At 41.7% G+C, this 15,064-nt stretch overlaps 1 protein-coding gene across 1 annotated transcript in view; it reads left to right on the top strand.

The window, feature by feature from the left end:
• Positions 1-3,692, top strand: part of CDH17 (cadherin 17) — a 99,926-nt gene extending 96,234 nt beyond the window's left edge. The window contains exon 18 of the mRNA XM_033842714.2: positions 2,790-3,692. Within this exon, the coding sequence (XP_033698605.1) occupies positions 2,790-2,890 (101 nt within the window). The 3' untranslated portion in view covers positions 2,891-3,692. The remainder of the gene's footprint in view (positions 1-2,789) is intronic.
• The last annotated feature ends 11,372 nt before the right edge of the window (positions 3,693-15,064 follow it).

The raw sequence follows: 15,064 nt of genomic DNA, 5'->3' as shown, positions 1-15,064 counted from the left end.
GGTTAGGTTGGGAAATACAACATAAGAGGCTTTAAAGAATAAATTATTGTATTTTATGCTTAGTTACCAAGCTTTCATGATGAAGGAGAAAGAAATGCAGTAGCTGTGCCTCTGCTATGTGTCAGGCACAGTGCTTGGTGGGGAACACAGTGACAGATATACACAGATCCATCAGTCACAGAGCTTATGGTCTAGTCTGCCATTGTTGGAATAGGTAGAAGCTAGCCTTCCCGTGGAGATGCTGGCATACCTGAAATGTTGCAGAACTCCCCTTTTTATGTTTTGTGACTGTGGGCCTTGATTCTTTATTATTTCAGAATAATTCCACTGCATCACAGGGCTCACTCTGCCATGGCCCCTGGCCTGGCTAGATAGCAGAGTTCCCTGTCTTCTTTTTGTAAACAGCTCAGTACCTACTGTAGTCCTTACCCTCTTTCAACTGGTGTCTTCACCACAAGTTAAGTATTAGAAGTAGATACTTCTGCCCATTTTTTAATTGTTTGTTTTTTTGCTGTTGAGCTCCATAAGCTACTTGTATTTCACCAAAGAAGACATATAGGTGGCCAAGAGGCACATGAAAAGATGCTCAAAATCACTAATTATTAGAGAAATGCAAATCAAAACTACAATGAGGTATCACCTCACATGGGTCAAAATGGCCATCATCAAAAAATCTAGAAACAATAAATGCTGGAGAGGGTGTGGAGAAAAGGGAACCCTCTTGCACTGTTGGTGGAAATGTAAATTGATACAACCACTATGGAGAGCAGTATGGACGTTCCTTAAAAAACTAAAAGTAGAACTACCATATGACCCAGCAATCCCACTACTGGGCATATACCCTGAAAAAATCATAATTCAAAAAGAGACATGTACCACAATGTTCATTGCAGCACTATTTACAATAGCCAGGACATGGAAGCAACCTAAGTGTCCATCAACAGATGAATGGATAAAGAAGATGTGGCACATATATATAGTGGAATATTACTCAGCCATTAAAAGAAATGAAATTGAGTTATTTGTAGTGAGGTAGATGGACCTAGAGTCTGTTATACAGATTGAAGTAAGTCAGAAAGAGAAAAACAAATACTGTATGCTAACGTATATATATATGGAATCTAAAAAAAAAAAAAATGGTACCAATGAACCTAGTGGCAGGGCAGGAATAAAGACGTAGACACAGAAGATGGACTTGAGGACACAGGGTGGGGAGGGGGAAGCTGGGGTGAAGTGAGGGTAGCATCGACATATGTACACTACCAAATGTAAAACAGATAGCTAGTGGGATGCAGCAGCATAGCACAGGGAGATCAGCTCGGTGCTTTGCGATGACCTAGAGGGATGGGATAGGGAGGGTGGGAGGGAGGCTCAAGAGGGAGGGGATATGGGGATATATGTATGCATATGGCTGATTCATTTTGTTGTACAACAGAAACTAACACAGCATTGAGAAGCAATTATACTCCAAAAAAGATGTACTAAAAATAAAAAGTAGATACTTCATCAATTCACCTGTGTAAAGGGGTTTATACAGTTCCACATCCTTTCTCTTTTAAAGGAAGAGCTGGGATTATTCTAAGTCTTCTTAATTGCTCTCTTGGCATCTGGTCTTTTCTGCCACCATCCAGTCTACCACATTGGACTCTGATTCACAGCTCTAAAAGGGATCTCATTTCCTTATACCCTTCCATTCGAATTCCTCATTATTATGGCATAGAAGGGCCTTTGTGACATGACCATTACGCATCCTAATATTGCATGGTGACCATCATTTCTCTTTGAGAACCACAGTTTGGTGCACACCTTTTAAACTAATTGAGCTGGCTTTTGAGGTTTACTCACTTATCAAACTCCCCTCTACTTCTATGCCTTTTCTTATTCTATTTGTCCTCTCATCTTGAAAGGATTTTTGAGTTTTTATGCCATGGTTTTCTAACATGACCATTTACTCTCATAATTTTACAACAAGTTAAAGATTGGATGAGTTTGGTGATCTAAAGATAGAAGTAATAGGATCTTGTAGTTTCATATCCTTACTTTTTTCAAAATAGGAGGGTTGGGATTATTGCAAGATTCTTAATGGGCTTCTGAGTATCCAGTCTTTTTTGCCATGATTCCTCTTGTAAACTTACTGCCAGGTTAATTTCTTAAAAACAACTCACTTTTCCAGATAAGTCTCTGATTTATAGTATACATAGTGCTAAAATGCACAATGTAATTTTGTAGTAGGTCAGAGATGGGGGAAACCAGAGAGGTTAGGTAGTCTACTCAAGCTGGAGCGACAAGGAAGACGGCAAAGAAAATGTAATACTTGATGTGGACATGGTGAAAGTAGGCTTTAGGTAGGTGAATTGGTCTAAGAACAGCTTTCTGGTTTTTCTCATTGGACTACTTCCTCTAGGGAAGAGGAAGAAGAACTGGAATCAACATTTATTGACTGTGTCTGAAGTTCAGGAATTCTGTCTAATGCTCACGCACTTAGTCTTCAGGGTAGTGTAGGCATTAAGTCCTATATTCCTTGATAGAGACCCAGCGATAGCCACCAGCTTCGATATGACTTGGGACTTGTTACATATTTACTGACAACAAGATAAGTGGTAAGCTTACTTATCCAAGAAAGCCCATGCCTAGAATCTCTTAATCACCAGGACAATGAAACTTTGTTGAACCACAAACAAAAATGAAATTACATGAGTCATTTTTTCCTATGCAGGTGCTACTTTATAAATGAATGTGACAGTACATTTTAAGACTCCATCTCTTTGACTCTGAATTTTCTCTTTTAGGTATAATTTTAGCTGTCGTGTTTTTCCAGATAAAGAAGAATAAAGGCCAACATAATGTTGAAAGTGCTCAGGCATCTGAAGTCAAGCCTCTGAGAAACTGAATGTGAAAAGGAATGTTTGAGTCTATGTACCAAGTGCTATTTCAGTAACACAACCATTTAATCCCATAATTTTGCTTTTCATCCAACATGTGCACTATAATTTTTTACGATATACCTTCTTGCCCTTTACTATTTTATTACTCTTAGATATTTCATGTGCTGTAGACATTAGAGATATTTTCCATTTTCTCATGACACTTTTCCACTCTGCAAAAGCCTTAGCTATTCATCCAAACACAAAAATGTATGTGCTTTTCCCTCTTAGGGAAAGAGGGGCTGATGAAATACTCTGTGCAGTTTTTCTTCATTAAGAGATCGATCAGTCATCCATCACAGCACATCCCGGATTCCATTTATGCTTTTGCTAATTCCATCCCGTGTCTCCTTCCTCCATATCTCCTTTGGTATTTCACTAATTTTAAAACATTTGTTGGAGGAAAGAACAAAGCTAAGTCTCAGGAAAAAAAATTAAAGCGCAGACCTGTCCCTTAGTTTGAACAGAAACTTTTTGTTGTTATTCGCCTCCTTTAGCCCCACGTGGCTTATGTTGCTTTTCGTTGGAGGATTTTGCACTTGGGAACAGCATGAGACCACTGCAGACCATGCAGAGTCCTGCTTCATAAACCCTGGTGCCAACACCGGCCACTACCTACCACGCTCACATGCTGCGCATGTTTTCTTTATGTGTATATTAATAAAGTTCCGGTTATTATATATTTAATAGTAGAGGAAGATAAGGAAGCACAAAAGATGTAGTGACAAAAATCAAGAATAAACATTGGCTTTGGTTTTGTTTCTTGGATCTCTTTGTCTCTGCTTCCTGGTTCTCTGCATTTGTTGAGGGAAGGACTAGATAACAATGGTTATCTATCATTTATCAAAATTGCCTCCCATGTAGAATTAACCCATAAAGAGTGGGTCCACAATGAAATAAAAATTCCCTGTGCTCACGACTGTGGATTGGGGTGTTCGAGGCAGATACACTAGGAATTTTAAAATCTTAAATAAGAAAACCTTAGAGATTTGGAAGCATTTCGAGGCCCTGGAGCTGTTTTCTGGCTTCTGATTTGAGGCTTGAAAGCATTCAACATTACACAGCCTCTCAGAATTTTCAAGAATGTTTGGGAAAACAACTTGTATCTGAAAAGGTGCTCCTACAATGACGGCTGAGGCAGGCCATGGAGTTCTGTTTTTCATAAATAATCCTCTTTGAGGGCTTTTATTATCTTTTTTTAAGGCAAAAAAGTAAAACAAAAGAAAATATCCGAACTCTATTTCTAAGACCTCAGTATTACTTTCTTGTATTGATATGTTATCCTGTGCTTCAGGATAATATTGAGCTCTCTTAGCTGTTTTTTTTCCACACAAGGCTCATTGGAAAACTCATAACGGGCGAGATTCTCTCGTCTCACCATAAGCTGAAAGACAAAACAAGAAAACAAAAATCTAAGAGCACCAACAGCAAATTATATCCCAACCTAAGGAATGGTTTAACTTTCTCAGCAACTTCTGTAGGTATTTTCTTGTGTGTTTTTGACCAAGAGTGACTGTGATATGACATTTAGTTCACTTAAAATTGCATCATTGCTAGCCCTGCTTATTTTCCGGAAAGCACTTTATCATTCCTGAAAGACTGAGGCAGTCCCAAGGCAGGTCTGCTCAGAGGGCTTAGGGATGCCTCCTGCCTCAGTTCAGGGCTGTTCTCTCTGGACCAACTTGTATCATCGAATAATAGACTGATTACACATAACCTTCTCGTCTATAACCACTGATTAGTATTCACATTTCTTGTGCTGCTCTTCCTCTGGGTGGGCCTTCCCTCTAAACCTTCTCTTCCTTCCATGACCAGATCCCACCCATTCCTAAAGGCTTAAAGACCAATTTATATACTGGTCCCTTTGGGAAGCCTTCTCTTAGGAAACTACAGGGTACCAGGCCACTACCTCATCTAAACTACTATACTGTGGTGAGGAAAATTCTAGGATCTATTCCCTCTTCTGGTAAAGATGGTTCCATTTCCACTGGAAAACATCTTCCCCTCCCCTTCACCTGGTTCTTCTACACCTAGTCTGTATAGTTTGAGTAGAGTCAACTTCCTGTTTTCCCCCATTTCCCATCTTCCACTTCTAGAACTGTGTTGAAGCTCTTAGAAAATAGCTCTCTTTAAGTGGAATTTGCTAAACTAGTAGAAAATAAACTCAGAGCATTCTAGTTACCACAAAAGGTAAGCCTACCCCAGAACAAGGACCACACAGAGTTGAGAGAAGATTCTGAAGATGTTGAGTGCCTGGATCCAGCTGTGCCTGAAGGCAACCTTGCCCTGGACTTTCCTATCCTGTGAGCCTGTACATTCCTTATTACTTAAAGCTCAATATATTTCTGCCCTTGCAACCAAGAGTGCATATTTGTGCCTTGCTTATGGACCTTATGTTCTACAGTTAGGGCCCATTTGATCTCCTTAACTAGTCTGGGACTTCTTGGAATCCTCTCAATGTCTCTATGACAAGTCTTGGCTCATAGTACCTCCTCTATAAGTTTTTGAAGAATGAATACATGAAATAGCTGATTCATGTAGGCCACTTATGCTACTGTCATCTTAGAGCCACCCACCTGACAAAATTGAAACTAATCCACTCTCTATTTTTAGTTACAGTATCCTCAAAGAGGCGTTAAACTCCCACTTCACTACACTCCGTTTCCCTACATACAAACTCTGACGCTCCGTTCAAACATCCTGAGAGCTGAATGCAATGGTGAATGAGGCTGTGAGTGACAAAGCCCTCAAGAATTTCTGGATGGTTAAGAAATAGCAGGGAGAGTGAGGGGGTCTCAGGGTGGGGGTGGGAAGTATAGGGGCAACTCCTGTGAGTAGCTACGTAGAAAGTCTCAGGGGTTTCTGGAGAGCAGTAAATTAAGAGTAGAGATCTCAGGGTGCTGGTCCATGGTCTAGACAACTCACAAGCAGGAAGCTGAGATTACCTCTGAAGCATCTAGGGCAAGAAGGAAATAATTTGTTTCCAAGATTCTGTATAATGCCATATGCATCATGGGAACTTGTTAAACTTGGAACCTTAAAAGTTACCTGAAAAGGTACAATATCTTACAATTTGATTTTAAAAACTCATTTCAACTGTCTTGAAATGTACAGTTCAGTTGCATTAAGTCCATTCACGTTGTTGGGCAATCACCACCATCATCGACCTCCAGAACCTTTTCATCTTCCTAAATGAAACTCTACTCATTAAATAAGAACTCCCCCGGGCTTCCCTGGTGGCGCAGTGGTTGAGAGTCCGCCTGCCGATGCAGGGGACGCGGGTTCGTGCCCCGGTCCGGGAAGATCCCACATGCCGCAGAGCGGCTGGGCCTGTGAGCCATGGCCGCTGAGCCTGCGCATCCGGAGCCTGTGCTCCGCAACGGGAGAGGCCACAACAGTGAGAGGCCCGCGTACCACAAAAAAAAAAAAAAAAAAGAACTCCCCATTCCTTCCTACCTCCAGTCCCTGGTAACCACTATTCTAACTTTCTGTCTCCATAAATTTGAGTGTGCTAGGTATAAATGGAATCATACAATATTTGTTCATAATATCAATGTTTTAAAACAGGTTTCACAATAGTAAGAGAGAAAAAAATAGCATTCAAGCCGAAAAGTTATCTTATGAGGAGACTCTCTCAAGACTAATGCTATTTTTGATTTTGTTGCATTCAAATGTGTCACACATTGTATATACTTAAATATACATTTTGCACACCTGTGAAGATATCCATACAATGTATACACCATGCAGGTGTGTTCTCCAAATACCACTCATTGCTCCTAAATTTCTTCTCACCAAAGCCTGTCTCATTCTGACTGAGTCCCAAGACTGTGGTCAGGTGTCGGATGCCCAGCTCTCTACCACAGGAGTGCTCAGTGGGTGCAGGTTAAAAACACCTGGGGGAGTTTTTCAAAAATACTCATTCCAGAGCCTTACCCCCAACTGAGTCAGCATCTCTGGGCAGGGGGCCCTAGCTTTAATATTCTGAAAAAATATCCCCATGTGAGTCCAATGTGCAACCACAGCTGAGCTCCCTTATTCCAGACAATCCCTAGAGGGGTTAGTACCAGTCTGGTGTGGAATATGATCTTTTGTAGGGTCTGAATCAGCGTCTTTCTTCAGAACATCACCTTCCCAATCCTCTCAACTTTCTGGGCACCTTTAATCCTAACCAGGCCTGCTTAGACCCTTTCCCAGATGCAAACATGGGCCATGCCCCAGAGTTCAGGGAAGGTAGGAAGGGCTGCTGTCAAGAGAGCCATTGCTTGGCCCATAGAGATCCTTCAGCTAAGAGCAGCCTGGTGGGTCCAGCCCCAGGTCACTCTTGCCAGCACATCGGAGCCTATGAACTCCAGCCACGAAGCTGAGAAGAAAGAAGCTGGTTTCACCTGCAGGAGAGTAGCCCCTTTGTAGACCAGAGCAAAAATTACTGTGAAAACACACATTTCTGTAAAGTGATCTTCTTGTGATTGTGCTTGGAGAACTGGCTATTTAAAGGGAAATTCCTGACAGTGTTAACAAAAATAAATAACATTTTTTATAACACAATTATTTCCCATTTTATTGGTTTTCCACTTTTACCTCCTAGCATAGTTCAGGCTCCATTCGACATTTCAGAGTGACTATACGCTATGTGTTAGTCGTGTGTCAGCCATCTGGGCCCTTAAGACAAGGCGGACGGCCTCCTGAGATGGTAGATAATTCTAAAGGGTAAGGGGCTGCCCTGGAATCCAGGGCTAAGAATGTCGATGGCTAAAGCACAAGTCCCACTTTAGGCCTCCACAAGTTACTTGCCACGAACAGTCATTGGTTTCTTTGGACGGAAATCAAAACTCCCCTTTTTTTCATGTGATCCTTATCCTGGAAGGGCCGACTGAGTGCACAGTGGGACAGGAAAGGGTGTGACGAATGGCCGGTTATGGAAACAAGTGTTCATCTGATTGAGAGAAAGAGTTCTCATTTTTTCCATTGCAGCACTTGGGCTGAGGAGAAGTCCAGGATTTGGAGGGCTGCATTTGGAAGGGGAGGAGGGTACGCAGAAGGAGGTGGGAATAAAAATAGGCCCCGTGTGTACCCAGCATTTCAGTTAGTCTCTTGAATTAAGCACAGGACAGGGGGAAACAATATATTTTTAGTAACAGAAGTTAAACTGAGCCTCTTCGGCTCCTGGCCAAGAAGAGATCCCGGAGGCAGAGTTTCCGGGGGCTCTGCTCTGGGACAACCAGAGTCAGCTGTGGCCTCGGTTGGCGGTGGACGCAAAGAACCAGGGAAAGGTCCACTGTGGGGCAGGAGGGGAGAGGCCCCAGCTGAAGTTCCCTGCTGCGTCTTGCCTTTTGTGGTGGGGTCTCAGACAGCCTTCCTGGGGCCTACGAGGGGGAGGGATTCCCCTGAGTAAGCAAACGTGGCTTGGTGTATGCTCGCAGAAATCCCAGCACGGGGATTTTGACCCTGAGCCGTGATGGAAGGTTGATGGGTGTTAAAGAAGAGAAGGGACTCAGGCCCATTATACAGCTCTGAGAGAGCCTGGGCCAGGCGGGAGCCGAGCCCCGAAGCAAAGCCTGATGGAGGAGCCCCTGTTCGGCAGAAACCACTGAACTTAGAACCCCTACTCTGCCAGGTCGCTGACCAGGGGTGTGATCCTGAAGGTGAAGATGGCCATCAGCCAGCGGGGGCCTCTTGAGGGAAGGTCTGAGCCTGCCCCCCCATGGCTGTCATAGTTAGTTTGCTGTTTTAGTCTTTTGCTTATTTGTCAGATCTTTATCGAACCCCCATCATGGCCAGATACTGAGTTGGTCACTAGGAACACAAACAGCAGTAGCTAATAATTCTACATTTATAATGTGCCCTGAACTATTCTAAACGCCTTACAAAATGTTGTCATTGAATCCTTACAACAACTGTATGAGTGAGATATAATTATTATGTCTATTGTACAGATCAGAAACTGATAGAGAAAGCTTAAGCATGTAACTCGCTCAAGGTCACAAATAAACTATCTCAGAAGTCTTACTCTGAAGGTCACGCCCAAAGCTACCATATTTCATCTAATCTATGGAACCGAATATTGTAAGATGTGTTATTTTATGTGACACTAAGAAAGAAAAGAGCACGATCAGTTAGCTTTGCCGTACCATTATAGGATTGCATCCTCAACTTCAGAGATGTTAAAATGTGAAAAAATGTGAGTCTTGAATTGACAGCTGTTACACAGAGGCACTGTCTCTCTTCTCATGGGCTGCACAATTGCACAGGAGAGACCACCTAAACAGTCATCATGCAATGAGGTGAGCATCAGGTGTCACCAAGGTGGAGCACACAGATTGCTGCGGAGATGAGAGAAGCGAGACCTTCCCTTTTTTTTTTTTTTTGCGGTACGCGGGCCTCCCACTGTTGTTGCCTCTCCCGTTGTGGAGCACAGGCTCCGGACGCGCAGGCTCAGCGGCCATGGCTCATGGGCCCAGCCGCTCCGCATCATGTGGGATCTTCCAGGACCGGGACAGGAACCTGTGTCCCCTGCATCGGCAGGCGGACTCTCAACCACTGCGCCACCAGGGAAGCCCTAAAGAGACCTTCACTTTTGCCTGAGGGTCTTGGGAACCCATCACAGAAGTGACACCCAGCTGTGCCTTAGCATTTCTCCAAATACAGAAGGGGAGGATGAAATGGGAAATCTGGGGCATTTTAAGGGCCATGGTTGATAACGCTAATGCTAATAATATAGCAATAGCTAACAATAGCTAATCATTAATAGCTAATCACTGTGTGCCAGGAACTGCCTGAGGGCTTTCTATGCATCATCCCATTTAATCCCCACAGAAACTCTGTGAGAAAGCACTCTTGTCAGCCAGAAACCTGAGGCTAAGGAGGTGAAGCAATTCATCCCGCAGGGCACAGCTAGAGGGAAATATATCAGGATAAGGATCTCCGGAAGCCTGACTCCCAAGTTTCAGACTTTAACCACACTGCTGGACCACCTCTCAGAAGTAAATTAGTCTGATAACACTGTACCGTATAACTGAAATTTGGAAGACAGTAGAACTTCAATGTTCTCACACACACACACAAAAGGTAAATATGTGAGGTGATGATTGTGTTAATTTAAATAGTTCAATGGGAGGAATCCTTTCATAATGTGTATGTAACTCAAATCATCACGATGTACACTTTTGAGTACTGGATTGGCCAAAAAGTTCATTTGTAACATCTTACAGAAAAACTCAAACGAACTTTTTGGCCAACCAAATTTTATTTGTCAATTACTATACATCTCAATAAAACTGAAAAAAAGAAAAAGAAGAAGAAGAGAGTTAGTGATGAGACATGTTCACCAAAGTCATTCTCATCCACTGAGCTCTCCATTTCCTGGGATAAGCACGAGTGAGGGCTGGACATTGTCAAACACAAAGATTGAAGAGAGACCTCTGGGAGACCTGACTCTGAAGTTGGGCAGAGAATGACTGATGGGCGGGAGGTTCTGGAAGGGTTGCTTAAGATGGGGACCTCAGTCATTTCAACTATCAAGTATCTGCTGAAATCTCATCCTGAGCAAAGGTCTGTGCCAGGCATTAAGGGGACTGTTGAAGGAAGTCGTGGCCTGAAGGCCAATGCTGAATGAAAGAAGTACAGCGTTGAATCCCTTCTCAGGCCTGCCTGGTGTGGCACTCTGACCTGGTCTCCTGCCTCCTTCCTCTTGCTCACCATGCTTTAGCCACACTGACCATCCGGCACTTCCTTGAGGAGGCTGAATGCCTTCCATTTCGTTCCTTTACACGTGCCTTGCCTGGAACATCCTCCCAGCTCCAGCCTCTTTTGTATGGTTTGCCTTTTCTCTTGCTTTAGGTTTCTGTAAAGTTGGTCTCCTCCGAGCTGTCCTGCCAGTTATTTTCTTCCTGTTAATTTTCTTCCTAGCACTTTTCAGAGTGTAGAATATGTCCTTTATTAGTTTGCATCTTTGGGGGCAGAAATTTTGTTCACTGTTGTGTCCCAGCACTGAGCATGGTGCTGGCATATCGTAGACACTCCCTATCTGAATGGATGAATGGCTTAGCTTAGAATCTAATCATGGAGCCAAGAGGTACATCTATGATACAGAAAATAGCTGCTGAACTTCTCAAGGAATGGAGAGATTGAGGTGGGTGGAAACTGTCAAGGAAATGCATTGAACAGGGTGGGCAGAATTCAGAGACTTAGGGATGACCTTGGAGAAAAACCAGCTGGGGGAGATAATGCAGTCTGTGGGAGAACAAAAAATAGTTTTCTCTTTCCTTCAGGTTTGAAGCACCTTTATTTTCAGTATCTGGAATCACCCTAGCTTTCCTTACCTCCTGAGCTCTCCTTCAACTTACTGTAACATGGGTGAAAGCCATGGCGGCCAGTTGTCCAGCCTTCTCTCCCAGAGTGCTTTGGTGGACTCCCTTCGGGGACCAAACACAACATTGAGACTGAACTCTCATATGGCTCCTCAGCCTAGGAATGGGGATTTTGGGGGAAACCTTTATGGATGCCGTTCTCACTTCCAGCATCATGAACAAAGTGATTCCCAATGTCCAGAAAGGACCTCAGATGGCCATATTTTAGAATCCTTTCAAGGATTTTAGAAGCAGAGATATAGCTCAATAATTATAGTGTCTTCAGTCAGCTATTCCTGTCCCCTCGCCACCCACTCACACAAATCTAATAGAGCACATCATGTGATTCACTCTCTTAATAGTTGTACAACTTTGAATTTCATGGATTTCCACACCATAAATTTTGAAGGTCAAGATTTGTTACCATTTCATACATGTTTTGCCTTATTTATCTTACATGTCTAGAAGGATGTCTGTCTACAGAGTATTTAAGTCTTATTTTTATTATTTATTCATGTGTTTACCTCTCCTCACCCCACCTCCTGAGGGCAGGAGACCATGTCTTATTATCATTGTAACTCTGCTGCCAGCAAAGCATCTTTAACAAAAGTTTCTTGGTAAACTTGAATTAAATTGAAGAGTTCCAAGACCTTCCAGAAGTTCAGTTCTCTTTTTAGCGGAGCAAGTTGCCTCAATTCACCTGAGCCCAAGGTTGTTGCCTGTTAACCATATAAACCAAATTCGTGTCCTCCTTGTCAAAGACTATTAAAGAGCAGACATCTCAGTTTAGCTTTGATTGATCTGGGACTTAATTTGGGAAGCCTTGCCTTACCCAAGATTAGACATTATTGAACAAGAAAACAGAGAACGAACTAAAATAACTTTCTGCTATAATGGAACAACAATTTAAAAATTTAAGCAAAACTCTTTGCCATCAACCCTTTAAAAAGCATCTAGTTATTTCAGAATTTGTAGGGCATATTAATCGCCACTTTTCAGCCAAGGACAACACCATGCAATGGAGCTAGGAATGAAGTCATTTTGGTACGTGTTTTCTGGAACGGTGCCCTGAATAGTTTTCTTCTTGACATATGTCCAGCTCTTTAATACAGCTTAACATTAGTAATGCTCATAGTTTGTTTATAAAAATCATGTTTAGAATATGAAGGAAGCATGGAAAAATTCTCAGAGTGAGGGAAAGGAGAGAAAAGTAAGGAAAAAAGCAGTTGTTGAGGATGAGTGAGCATTTACCCTGAGAGTGCGCGATGAGACTGCTCTGTCAATGAGAGCCTTATCCAAAGAGTCATCCCAATGATTGACATGACATTTGCTCCCTGAATTAGGACACTCTGAATTTAGCTAAGGATTATCTTCTTCAGATTCATGCATTATTCACTTAATCCACAAATGACTATTTATTACTTTTTTATTCCTACGAAGCAGGCAGAAGCAGTGGTAACAACCCCCAGAGCTTTTGTTCATGCATTTTCCTCTCCATTAATCTTCTCATTCAACAGAACCCTGTCAAGTCTTCAGAAGGAATTGTGGATGTTCCCAGACTCCAGGTTCAAGGACTCTTCCACCAAGTGATTATTAAGTAAATGTTTGCAGTAATATTTACCCACTTTGGACTGTTCCTATCTCTGGTATTTCACCACAATCAGAGCCTGATCCCAAGATCAACTGGGAAACATTTTAAGGAAATAAAAGGTAAAATCCCTTTGTGAGGGCGGAACTACGGAATTACAGAGAGCCTTGGTAAATTCTCCCCAGCAGCTGGGAACAGTCAGCCAGAGAGTGATGCAGAATTCATAAACCATGTTAAAAGTTTTGGTGCCCTGGAAAAAGCTCTGAAATGTTCCAATCATTAAATTACTCAACTGAAATCACTTTCAGATGAGCCAATTCAGAGCAAACATTACCAAGCTTTTAAACTACATCATATGTTCCAAAAGTAAAATGGAAAACAATAAAGCAGAAAGGTCTGTTCCCCCACTGGCTTATGTAGGTGATTTCAGATTTAATACAAAGAAATCTCCAGTATGTCTGCCTTCAGCACCAATAACGTGAATAAGCTTGGACCACTGATTCCAAGGAGTTTAATCTTTAAATGGTTCTGCCAATTAGAGTTAATGTCAGGACACTTCATACGTGGTAGATGTTCAGTAATGTTCATTTCACTGATATGTAAACACATGGATAAATAACATCTGATGAAGAGAATAAGGTGAAAACTCCTAAAGTTTGGCAGAGTAAGATAGCCCTATGAAAGAGGATAAAAACAGAGGTAAAAAAGTAAGACAAAAAATTGCAGACTAAAGCGCTGACAAAAATCAGAGAAGAAAATTATAAAAAGGAGTAAGTGGTTGACAAGATCAAATGTAGTGAGATGCCTTGGACTGATAAATGTCAAGTGGATTTAATAACAAAGTGGTAATCTGGATGATGATAGTTGCAATTTGCATATAAGACCGTTTAAGTAGGCAGCCTTTACCACTACCTCCAACTTCCTGCGTTCACACCCTTGTATAATCCCCTACCAGGAGTGTGGGCTGGATTTAGTGACAGAATCCTAGTGAATAGAATCTGGCATAAGTTATGGATGTTACTTCTTGTGTTAGGTAGCAGAAAGACTGTGGCTTCTCTCTTGGGTTGCCCTCTCTTTCTCACTCTCTGATTCGCTTTTTCTGCCACGTTGTGAGCTGTCCTAAGCAGAGAGTTACATGACAAAACCCCTAATGTTTCTGGCCGGTAGCCAGGGCGAACCTGAGGCCTGCCAGCAGCCATATGTACCCAAGCACATTTCTGCAGTCACTTACTCTGTTAGGAATATGTATTAATAAACATGGATTATTTTCATTGGTCTCAAGAAGTACTGCTATGCTATTGCTGAAGATCACAGGGTAGCCATTCTCTCACCTAACAGCAAAGAGTGGTGGCCCCATGGGCTTAAGGATAACTATGGAAGACATCCCTCCTAAATGACTGAGCTAAGAAGATGTATGTCTTCTCACATTCAATTTACTCTTTAGTCTCCCAATTCATGGTTTCATCTATTGCTTCAATGTCCATTTAGAAAATTCCAAACTGTTTTGACTAAATAGGCAAAATAGATAACTAAGAGCCAAAACAAAATACTTCAGAAATTGTGATCTTTTAAAACGGGATGTGTTTTAAAGTCACTTTCTCTTTTGAAAAAAAATACCTGAAGAAAAACATTTTAACAGGATTGATTAACACAGCCATTTGGTTGTGGTTATTTTGATATAGGAAGTATTTTGATGTAACTGTTTTGATCACAGTATTCTGTTGCTTCATCAGAATGAGAAATTACAGTTTATTTTTTTAAATTATCAACTGATATACCCAATAAATTAGTGGATATTTCTACTCTGATCCTCCCCCATCCTAGATCACTTTGATCTTAATTTCCAGGTACAAGTTGACGATGGGATGAAACTTGGGGATTAGGTAAGGATGACAACTTCACAGTATTGCAGAATGATATTTAAAATGTAAAATTTTACATTACAAGGAACTAGCAGACAAGGATGGTAAAACAGCTGTATTTGAGTATTTAAAGACAAAATATTGAGATCAGTAGAGCTATAAATAAGAACTCAAATGGAAATTCTAGAGATAAAAACCACAATATCTGAAATTTTAAAAAGTTCACAGGATGATATTAAGAGCCAATGAGCCACTACAGAAGAAAAGATTAGTGAATTTGAAGACATAACAATAGAATCTATACACACTGAAGCAGAGAGAAAAAAGACTGTAAAAAATGAG

This window comes from Tursiops truncatus, chromosome 17, assembly GCF_011762595.2.
Source record: "Tursiops truncatus isolate mTurTru1 chromosome 17, mTurTru1.mat.Y, whole genome shotgun sequence".
Lineage (NCBI taxonomy): Eukaryota > Metazoa > Chordata > Mammalia > Artiodactyla > Delphinidae > Tursiops > Tursiops truncatus.
This window is presented reverse-complemented; position numbering and strand designations above follow the sequence as displayed.